General features: G+C 32.5%; 1 protein-coding gene and 1 long non-coding RNA gene across 6 annotated transcripts; one reads left to right on the top strand and one right to left on the bottom strand.

The window, feature by feature from the left end:
* Positions 1-342: 342 nt before the first annotated feature.
* On the bottom strand, positions 343-3,722 carry LOC139839767 (uncharacterized). Of its 5 annotated transcripts, none has more exons than XR_011757074.1 (4): positions 3,559-3,722; positions 3,238-3,292; positions 2,539-2,961; positions 344-2,432 (listed from the first exon to the last, which is right to left on the bottom strand). It is a non-coding gene; the product is annotated as an uncharacterized lncRNA (long non-coding RNA). The 5 variants fall into 5 exon arrangements; XR_011757076.1 differs by having other exon boundaries at positions 2,539-2,646; XR_011757073.1 differs by having other exon boundaries at positions 3,238-3,283.
* Positions 3,723-4,863: 1,141 nt separating this feature from the next.
* Positions 4,864-11,531, top strand: LOC139839701 (E3 ubiquitin-protein ligase HOS1-like). The gene is made up of 10 exons (XM_071829840.1): positions 4,864-5,031; positions 5,345-5,732; positions 5,857-5,991; positions 6,079-6,254; positions 6,338-6,727; positions 7,425-7,583; positions 7,798-8,265; positions 9,292-9,429; positions 9,697-10,283; positions 11,129-11,531. The coding sequence occupies exons 1-10, from the start codon at positions 4,918-4,920 to the stop codon at positions 11,292-11,294; spliced, it is 2,721 nt and encodes a 906-aa protein (XP_071685941.1). The 5' UTR covers positions 4,864-4,917; the 3' UTR covers positions 11,295-11,531.
* The last annotated feature ends 454 nt before the right edge of the window (positions 11,532-11,985 follow it).

Raw genomic sequence — 11,985 nt, 5'->3', positions numbered from 1 at the left:
TTTTCTAATTTTTAATAAAAGTTTCTTTGGCTTTTCAAAAAAAGAATATATGCGTTAATGTCTTAGCTCGAAAAAGAGCAAAGAGGATAAATTATAGGCACCAATTCAACACCTCAAAATAATAAATTGAAACGAGTTGAAGGTTTAGCCAAAATAAAGAGTCATAAGAATATATTTACCTTTCTTATATTCATCTTAACTAGCTTAATACCCGCGAATTCGCGGGATCTTAAAATGCATATTGCATCATCGATGTAAAAATAACAGGTTGATGTTATAAATTCATTTGAAAATCATTTCATAAGTATGTTCAAATAATGTTATAAATCAGAATACGAATAAAAAAGAAAAAAAAACATGGTCCGTGTGCATAGTTCAGATTTGAATGTCTATGGTACGACCATATTTATGAGTTATTCTAAACAACAACAAAACATTTCAATTGCACATATAATTTTCTAATACGTTAACCTTGATGTCTCAAATGTCCAACTCTTCAAATCTCCAAGTCCTTGGGTCCTCAAGTCTTCCAATCCACCCGTTTTAACATATTCAACATTGCTAATCTTAATACATAGACTCCAATCCATATATCTCCAACCCGTCATACAACAATACGTATCACAAATAAAATATAAAAATAAACAAATAAACAATAACTATCCAATGATTTTATAGATTTAGACCACGTATATTGAAGATATACAAAGAAAATGTAACTCACATTTACAATTGGTACACCCACGTACCCAAAAAAAGTTGGGGTTGATTGTTCTGTTGTCCTCAAAGAAAACCATATCCGTCAGAGTTGAAATTATCATCTACGAATAAAAGTTTTATTACTAAAGTTTTACTAAAATATTTCAATAATAGTCGAAAACAATAGCTTGCACTCGGTACCTGGTAAAGAAGTAGTATATAAAGAAGCATGGAAATCCCCAATTCTTTAAGTAGGATTCCAAACCTGTCCCACATTGACTCCTAAAGTGACTAATCAACTGTCATAAGTTAAAGACCTGTTTTTGCTCTTCTTTTTGGCCTTTGAACTAATATCTTCGGTATAGGCAAAGGTAAGGGCTTGGACTTTTGATCACCTATGACCTAACTGATGTAAACCTGGAAGGAACTGGGTTTGAGTCATAAGACTCCCATATAACCACATAGGTCATGAGTCAAACTTACCCACTTTATCCTAATAGGTCATGGCTCAAACTTACCCACTTTATACAACATGAGTTACAAAATTTAAGTGAAACAAATTGAAGCTACCAATATTCATATATAAGCATACAATAAAAAAACTTGCACAGTGTCCGCCAAGCTCAAATCAATGGTTACGATGGTGTGGGCGACCCCTCGGTTTAATTGGTTTCTCAGGTTCATTTCTTGGGTACGTGTTCGTGCAATATTCGTGTAGTCCCAAATTAACATCAATATGTGGACAAATTAAACTATTGAAGTATTGAGTCGTTTAGTATATAACGAAAGCATATATGCATATGTACGATTGTAGGTTTAAGCACTAACTATATTAGAAAGAGGCGATCTCTTAGCACTCAAAATTTTTGTTGAAAGTAATTTTTGTGATCATATTTAACACACTAATGATTTATACAAAAAATAAGTTTTGTAAGAGAAGTGTTTCTGATCAAAGAATTCACCCATTTTGACCCACACCAAATTTAAACATATTAAACTGAACCTTCAACCCGTTACCCAACCCACCCGCCTTGCCATCTATAGCAAATTACGTTTCAAGAAAGTACATCATCACAACGTTTTGATGTAGAATATAAATATAAATGAGAATCGTGTATTTAAATATAATCACAAACCTGAGTACATCCCATGTAGAAACCAACCATAGCAGGAGTGTCAATATGGCTTGGCAGAGATAATAAAAATGCAATTATAAATACCTTTCGAACTATGGTCACAGACCAACCTTTGCTCATAAGTGGTAGATTGAAGTCCAGAGCCTCTTGTACTAAATTCTAGCATATGATTTACCAACTTATTTCAAACAAGCGGTTGAAATGTCTTTGAGGGGCGATCCAACCAGATCGAATTCCAACCCACATTGATTGCACTTAATAATGCTCCATGTATGAATTGAAATACAAACCCACAACAAATATATTTAAGACTATATACAAAATAAAATTAAACATGAATACAAATATGACCCATTATAAACATGTATGCGCAGTCCATTTTGCCACATATTATGTAATTGACAGCAAAGCAACTTCAGACCTTAGGCAAACATTATACTAAACCCTGATTGATTTCAATCCTAAAGGCAAACACAATTTCCAAAACAGAGTTCTCTAGAATTGTAACGTCGGGAAATATGGGTGTGGACCTGTATAGAACCATCCAGTCAAAACATTGCCACGTGAATATTGTCGAAGAGCTGTGAGGGCGACAACCTATAAAAATAAGAAACACTCACCAATCTGATAAAACTTGCAGCATTTATCATTAACAACTAATATGAGTACACCTAATAAAATTAACTAAAAGGAAGCAACTCACGGTTACGGGTGATGGATCTAGTGGATATGCGCCTACTACTCACCGGTGCCATCTCTAAAGGGGAGGAGTAGTTGACTTTTTACATTAGGTATAAACGATTAGATGAAACTGTAAAAGAAAACATATAAGGATTAATCTAGCTAATATAAAGGATACTATATGGTAATTGAATAAAAAATATGAATATGAATATAAATTGTATGAAAGTCGAAATATTTATAGAACTCAAAAAGTGCAATCATGTCGATAATGATTCAATTTATAATGAACAGATGGGTAGATAGATTAACATGATTTATCTATATTAATTGCACTTCTATGAAATTCCAATGCCACTATATCAATATGCAACACCCTTGTGATTATCCGAAGCAGCCGGTTTCATGTAATATGGTGGCGATAGAATTTCATTATGTGCAAATTCTGCAAAAATATTGTCAGTCAATAATATAATATATATTTCAACACCTTGAATTAGAACGAAATCGCATTCTTCTAAACAAATTAAAAAATATATATATTAAGTCAGCTGCACCTAAACATGATAAAAATGAAAATATGCAGAGTTAGTTACTCATCATGAATCATAACCTTATTGGTTCCCGCAATAGAACACGTATTTAAAATTAATGTTATACAACTAACATGGGTTAACAAATAGTACGAATGATTTCTGCAATTCGAATAAAGCAATATTACCTTTTGACAACGCTGATGCACTACATTGAGATGGTTACTGGAAAACCTATTAAATCTGTTATTGTCAATTACAATCCTTAAACAACGTAATCAAGTATAACCCTAAATTCTAAATGAATAACATCAATTTACGTATTTACTATACAAATTCTCACTAAAATTCGATCTACTGAATCTAACAAAATATGAAACCAGTTTCAATCCATGTAATTTCAGGTATTATATATATATATATAACTTTAATCGATTAGAAAACCATATGAGGAGTTCATCACATATCAAGCGATCATAGAGAAAAAACGCATAATGTAATTTTCATACCTTAATCTTCAACAATCGATGATCGATTATAGGGATTGGAAGTTAATTTATGTAGCGTAATATGGCAATTGATTGATCTTCAATAACATCGGTTTTAGCATGATAAACAATTTGGGGAAGAAAGCTAGTTTTTTTTAATGATAAAAAATCGTGAATGAAAGAGAATTTTGTGAAACCCTAAATTTGATTATGTATACAGTAACAATGGGTATTTTAGACTTTTTACATCATGATCAGCTAATGTGAATTATTTAGATTGAAAGTTAGTAGTGATCCTAAGGTCATTAAGGGGGTTGTTTTTGAAAGTAGGAGAGATAATACTCCTCTTTTAATGTTTAAAAGAGAAAGAGATAATATCACTTGTTTTTCCAAAAAAAAATATTTACCTTTCTTATAACAAACATAAATCAACGCGTATGAATGTCGAAAACAAGCGCTGATCAATGGAATTCATAGAAGCAATCATAAAAATATTGAAAATAATGATGGAACATTAAGCACATAAATTTCATGTAATATAGTTTATAATTAACGTCAATAACACTTAATAAACACCTATATTATTTTTCTGTAAATGAAAAATGTTAATAAGATAGTTTTACATTATATACGTTGTTAATTCAAAATGATTAGCAAACAGATTATTGTCATTTATAACTAACTTCATTTAAATATTTTGAATTATTCAGATTATTAATCACTTAGGCCTCGTTTAATAAAACTAAATGATTTAGTGTTAAATAATTCATATCTAAATTTAGTGTTAAATAATTCATATCTAAATGATTTAGAGGTTTTGAATGAAGTTAGTATTGAATGACAATAATATGTTTAATAATCATTTGAAATGAATAATATGAATGATGTAAAATTAACTTATCAACTTTTACATGAATAAAAGTAATTATATACTCTGTATATGTTAAATAAGTGTTCTTGATATAATTTAATTTAAAGAATATATATGCATTACATAAAATTTATGTATTTAATAGTTAAGATACTATTTCAGTTTCGAATGATTCAGCACTGAATGAAAAATCATTCAGTACCACATGTTATTTAGAGATCATAATCAAATGCACTGAATATTGAATGGTTTCGCATTAAATGTTGAACCATTTAATTAAGATGTAACCAAACGCATAAATTAGTGATTCACTTTTACCAAAACAACCTATAATATGAGTTTTGTGTGTTTTTTATTATGTATCAATAACAAATTTAGAGGGGCTTTTAGTGTCGTTTGGCACTTTTGTTTTAGTGCAATTTTCTACCCAAACCAAATCAAAACCCTGCATCAACCTCTTTCTTCAAAACCCCAAAAATCAGAGCTGCTCTGAGCTCCAAAACTAAAAAATGGACGAAGGAACCACCATACATTTGGATTCCGATATCCGTAACGCCGCCGCAGCAAGACCTACCACTAGTAATCTCTCACTTCAACCTAACTACAGCTGTCGCAAAGTTCAGGTATATATATATACACACAACGATACATATGTATATACACGACAGTCTATTTCCACCTGATATAACGATTGAATTCATTATATTATTCATACTTATAGCATTCGCGTAAAGGATTTCATTAGTAATTAGTTAATAACCTGAGTATTGCCTCTTGTGAAATTTGTCAGTGAGTTAGGGTTTTGAGCTATAATATCATGCCCTAATTAATATATTCATTTATAATTGTAATTTGATATATTTGTTTATTCGCATTATTTATATGCTAAAACGAGCAATATGTCTGTTTAAATATGCATATACTATTTGATTTCAGGAAGCACTAGAACACTTGGCATCTATAGATCTGATAGAATTGTGTAATGAAGCAAAAGTTGAGCATTGTAGGGCTACAAGGGACTTAAGAAGTTGTGGACGATGTGTTCAAAGCGTGTTGAATTCGTGCGGCCATGCTTCTTTATGTGAAGAGTGTAGTCAGCGTTGTGATGCTTGCCCGATATGCCGAATTCCTGTTCCAAAAACTGGGAATAGAATATCTCTTCGCTTATTTTACGAGTGTATTGAGGCTGGTCTCATATCTAAGAGATATGATGACAGGTTTCAAGAAAAAGATGGGGAGAAACAACTAACAGCTGATGTTGAAAGACTATATTCGTTTTTTGATGTTGCCTTGGAGAACAATTTGTTATCCCTGATCTGCCACTGTATCCATACTTTGCTTTATTATTGTTCATAATAGAACGTATAATGATAAAGTTCCCTAGACTCTGTATTTTGCAAATAGATAATATTTATAAAGTTCCCTTTTGCTTAACAATTTGTCTGCAGATATAACAGATGTTTGTATGGATGAAAGTGCTGTTTCTAGTGACCCAGTTGTTGCTTTGTTGCTGGATGAAGTGGTTGTTAAAGACTGGTGCAAGAGGACATTTAAAAATATTGTTGCTGAACTTCAGCCTATCTGTATCCATCCTCTTATATTTTGATTTGATATATTTATATATATTCTAGTGTTTTTGGAACATGATCTTTTTCGTTGACTCTCTAAAGATACTCTTAATAATGAGGAGATTAAAGAAAGGTCAAGTGTGCTTCATAAGTTTACAGTGAGGCTAAGCTCCATATCAACTGTCCTAGAGGAATTAGAATCTTTTTTTAAGGATTCCATTTCTGCACAGCTTCATGATATATGTCACCTACAGGAAAGCATACTGAAGACAAAGCAGGTTCAGTTGTAATCAAGATTCTATTTGAATTTGCATTCCAATAACAGATTGATTTCTTACCTTTTTTGCATTCTGATTCTTAGCATACAGAGATGATGATTTGGTATACAAGGCATCAATTTCTTGAAGGTTTATATCGGCATGATAGTATCTCCTCATGGCGTTCTGATATCCGTGAGAGAAAATCTATGGCAATCAAACGTGCGTGGCCGTCCTCAACTACCTCAAGTGCAGATAACGCGATGTTGTTCATTGATGATGCTTTATCGAATCTTGATTCACAAAATGAGTATGCAGCTGATAGGGAATATGATATGGAGATTGCATCTTTGCATAAAGATGGAGGATTATCATTTTCTCGAGTCAGACTAGAGGGGATGGTCGGAAGCTATCCTTTTGAAAGCTTGCGGTCTGCTATTGACATTCTCTTTCTATGTGGAAGTTCAGATCTGGTTGTAGCAAAACATGCAATTGTATCCTTTTGTATTTACTATGCATAGAGGTGAGTAAAATGGTTAGGCTGGGCAGGTTGCATGACACATCAAAATGGGTAATATTTTGGTATCCAGATTTTATCATAAATTATTTATTTAAATTTTTTAGAGTCTAGAGTATTTAATAATTTTATAATTATAGTAAGATAATAGATAATAGCCATATGTGCTGAGATTGTTCGGGAGACATGGTCCAAGCCCAGTAGGAGGATGACTTGTTCTGAATGTGGTGGGTCAGGTTGGGCGGACATGAAAAAATTATTGTTAACACTTTTTTTTCTTTCTTTTTTATAGAGTCTAAGCTCACAACTTTATATTAAAATAAATGGTTGGTGTGTCAATACGATTAGAAAATTTGTGTCAATAATACTTCAGTTTATTTTTGAGTAATATCATTTAGGTAATACTCTGTAAGAAAATCTGCAAGAAAATCTGCAAGTGTCACTTTGTGTTACTTCAACCAGTTTGGTCAGTTTTCTTATAAGCTATATATTTAACTTCTCTAAAACCGCATCTAAGTAAATATTCTACATTACTTTATAATAGTAAAAGTTGTCATGTCTAATGTTGCATATTTGCATTATGGTGCTGATATATATAATAACACAGTGATTATGTATCTGTATTGAACGTGGTCTGTGGGGACGTACATTTTGTTTTTCTTGACTTAAAGCAGCTGATATATTATCTGTTCGATCGACTTTGGAAAATTCCTGACGAGAAGTGGAGATTCTGTGTTGATGACTTTTCTGCTACATTCAATATAGCGAGACATTCAATATTGGAATCATTTACATTTTATCTTCTTGATGACCCTAGTGATGAGGCCCTGAAGGTATTTCTTCCCTTTCTCGTAATTCTTTCCCTTGTTTTAGTTTTTCACGAGAAATATAAGTTACTTCATCATACATTTGTTTAATATTTAAGATTTATATTATTAGATATTCGTTTCTTTTTGTTTTTTTGTAGGACTGTATTCATATACTATTTTTGAGACCTCATCTGTTTATGGTTTTATCCACTAATAGTTAATTAATGGCATTTCATAGGAAGCTTGTTATCTTCTCCCAGAGATCTCGGGTCCCAATACACATCCAAAGGTGGCACAAGTTCTGTTAGAAAGAGAAAATCCTTACACAGCTTTAATGGTTTTAAGGTGGTCAGGGAGTGATAATGGAACTGAGCTGGTCTCACTTAATGAGGCTGTAACTGCTGTTCGAGTGAGAGTTGAATGTGGGCTTCTTATTGAAGCGTTTATGTATCAACGAGCAGTTTGCACAAAAGCTAAGAAAAAGAAAGCAAGACATGAAATGCATGATGATGATGATGATGATTGGTTGGAGGTTCTTGTAACAGAAATTTGTCTTCTTTGTATACGGAGGAATTTGGTCGACCGAATTATTGGGTTACCGTGGGATGCGGATGAGGAAAAACATCTACATAAGTGTCTTTTGGATTGTGCTTTGGAAGAACCTTTTTCAAACACAGGAAGTCTTCTTGTTGTGTTCTATTTACAGGTAACCTATCTACTTCACACTTTTTCTTTAAATCTGATTAATACTCCAGCTCTAAAATATAAACTATATACACTTCTTTATTAAAGAGAAAATTTATTTACATTGAAAATAATTGTTTCCTAAGTTATCATTATTGTCATCCTGATGTCAATGACTGATAATTAAAAAGATTACGTGCTAACTATGCTAATGCATTTCTATACAAATATATTTGTGTCCCCATGGAAAAAAATAGATTTGTAAATTATTATTATTATTATTATTATTTTTTTTTTTGTAAATGCTGCTACTTACACAGTTTGTAGGCTATATGGGTTTTAATTGACTAAAGTGCTCTTTCTGTATGTAATGGCCTGAAATCATCACTGATGGAAATACTTATGGCTTAGGTAACACGTTCTATGGAATCGTATCTGATGATATTCGTTGGAACTTAAGCCCCACCCTGAATAAATTGATCGTCTGATTTTATTCTGTTACCAAAAGAAACGATTTGCAAGTATTGTACTATCTCTAAGAGCATCCAGAATGCATTAGTGAGCTAAATAGAACCGCGCTGCCAACTTTTATATTTGAAGATGGCTTACCTGCTTTATAAGATTTTTGTTCATCTAGCTTCCTGTAAACTTTTGACCATTTGACCATTTTATGTGGACTTTCATAAAAGTATATAACTTTAACCATTCTAGTGTTCTTCAAAGTTCTATTGAACTTTGACCATTGTAGCTCTAAAACTTAAAAAGCATTTCTGATTATTATCAAAATTGAAATAAATTTAAATCATGAAAATTTAATAGTTTAGTCATATAAATGGGGATGCTTGCAAGTAACTTAGTGATAGAACTACAGTAAGGCAGTAGTTAGTGATAACCTAGTGATAATGATGTGGCAACCTTAATTTCATATTTATGAGCCCAGAGACTTGTTTATAAATACTTACTGTACTTGTTCATTAAGTGTTGCATAATCCCACTTATCGCCCAGTTATAAGAAAGTAATAATAAACTTTAATCTCAATTATTTCAGAGGTATCGATACGTGGAAGCATATCAAGTTGATCAGAAGCTCCAAAGTATTGAGAAGGACTTTGTTTCCATGAATTCTGTTGATGAAGGTACAGTAACAAGAATGAATTCTACACAACGTTGGAGAGCAGGAATCGTTGTAAGTATCTGTATCTATAACCTTTTCGTTGTGATACATATTATACATGGAATATGATGAGTTAGTAGTCTTGCAACATATTAAATGTTATTGACAGGTTTTCCTACAGTCGTGTCATCAAAAACGGACATTTTAGTAACTTTTTAAGTTGTAGTTTGGTTGATATAGTAATGTAATATAGTCCAACAACAATTACATTACTGATACTTTGCGATGTTTAACGAAATAGATTGTAGCTTTTTGATTGTTTGACTTGTGATTGTACAGGACAAAAGTATACAACTACTCCCTGAAGTTGAACAACAAAAGGTGAAAAGTGGTCAAATTACTGAAACAGCCCCTTCAGAGAATTACAACAATACTTCAGAAAAACATAGTTTTCCAGAAGCACAAGGCCTTTCTCATGTTAACTCTTCTCTTCTTTTTCGAATGGGTGATGAAGCCCGTTCACCAAAATCAAATATTAGTGAATATGGTACTCCTTTAATTTCACTAATGAATCCCCTTAATGATACTGATAAAGGGATGGGCATGTACAAATCCATCAGTAAAAACTTCAACTTTGATGATATATCTAGTACACCGTTAAAAGAAAACAGAGGTTCTTCAAGGATCAGGAAGAACAATTATTTCCAACATGACCAGAATAAGTCAATCGATCAGCTTTCGAGTACTAGTCCATATTATGGAAATTTTGCATCTAATATTGAAGATTCACCGAGTAGTATTGGTGGCTTATTTGGGTCATCCCGTTTCGATGGGACCTTGAAAGCTTCTGGTAAATCTACACGAGCTAGCAGACTTGGTAGAGATTTAAAGGAGGCTTCAGCTGATTTTATGGACATGTCTTGGAGGTAATGTTTCTGTTATTTTTTGATTCATTCTCAAAAACATATTATTCCTTTTGATACATTAAATTGGTGATTTATCATATAGTTCAAATATCTGTCATTTTCTAACAATCCAATTGACTATTAAAGTAATTTTAATTGACCAAAATTAATACCATCTTATATCTGTACTGTTGATAATGGACAAACATTATGGCTTGAAATGACTGAAAAAGGGTAATGCTAGTCTTTTTAAAAAGAAGGTGATCCAATTTTTTGGGGACCGAGGAAGGTCCATTGTTTCGACAAAGCTGAATTGATTAAATAAGGGCAAATACATGACCTTTCTTAAAAAAGAATATGCAATGTTATTTGAAATAAAGGAGCATAATATGTCACTTCATACTCATCATTTTATGTTTTTGTTTTTTTCAGTTTCCTTGATTGATGTCAATCAAGTAATTATTACAGTAAAAGTTTGCTTTCCTTTTTCAGGGAGCTTTTTGTCTTTTCTTTTCTTTCAGGTGTTATAATGATTTAGGGAATTCTGCATTGATCTAGGAATACTTAAGTATAGCATACATAAAGTTTGCTAGGAACCTATGTACAGATAAAGTAATATTTTCTCCGTCGAGGGAGTTGATTTGATTCGTACAAAACCGAAATTGATTAGTACACCACAAGGTACTAACAACACGTAACAACTGTATGATGTCCAAGTCAATTCTCTCAATTAAATGGTGCTTTTAAGTAACAAGATGGTTTACATTAGTGCTAATTTTATGTATGCAAGTAGATGTTTTGATTATTGCCTGTGCGAAACATGATTATATAATCTTTATCGACTCTTGTCATTCTGTGTTCCTCAGCAACAAAGATGAGAGGCTTCCTGTGCAGACAAATATGAACAGTGGACCGAGATGGAGATCAGATGATACGGGTGATTACGAAGATCAACAGAGCCCCGATAGACTTATTGAACGCAACACTCCCTCAAGAGGATTCAGAAGAATCAGCAGGCACACCCGAAGATAACTCCTTATAAGATTTGCAAACTTAACAGTATCTTGTATGCATGCCCTCAATGATTTTGCGCTGATTAAAACAAACAGTTCACCATATCACACATTTGGATTTCTCGCTACAAGCGTTGCTTGTTCCATGAAAAATGCCAGGTCTTAGTTAGCCTTTTTCTTAGCAGTCTTCTGTTTTATGATTTCTCGACTAGTATAAGGTACAAATTGAGTTATTATTTAATCATATTATAATGTTCAGTAAACTAATGGGTAAAGTTTTTTTTTTTTTGGCAAAAAAATCGACAACATTAAACAGTCTTTTCATCAATAGATGAAAAAGACAACCAAAGATACATCGCTCGTACAAACGCTAATAGGCTTGAAAGCAGTAAACAATCCCTAACGCTCACTAAACCCGAGCCTTTAGTTACAAGACAACACAGCCAACTAGAACTACAATCTCAAAACAAACTAATATGTCAGCCAATCTATAGAAACAAAATTAACTAATCAAAATGGAACAAACACATAAAAACCAAGCGAAATGCAAGTTACCTTCCGGTCCCTTTACCTTTCCGTTTCCGAGTTTTAACAATCGGTTTAACAATCACGCCATCTACTTTCAGACGATTAAAAAGCTTACCTTTCCGGTTTGTAATCTCATAGGAAGAAACATCTGTAGACCCACATTCAATCCTAATGCTCGGCAC

The sequence above is a fragment of the Rutidosis leptorrhynchoides genome, chromosome 4 (assembly GCF_046630445.1).
Source record: "Rutidosis leptorrhynchoides isolate AG116_Rl617_1_P2 chromosome 4, CSIRO_AGI_Rlap_v1, whole genome shotgun sequence".
Lineage (NCBI taxonomy): Eukaryota > Viridiplantae > Streptophyta > Magnoliopsida > Asterales > Asteraceae > Rutidosis > Rutidosis leptorrhynchoides.
This window is presented reverse-complemented; position numbering and strand designations above follow the sequence as displayed.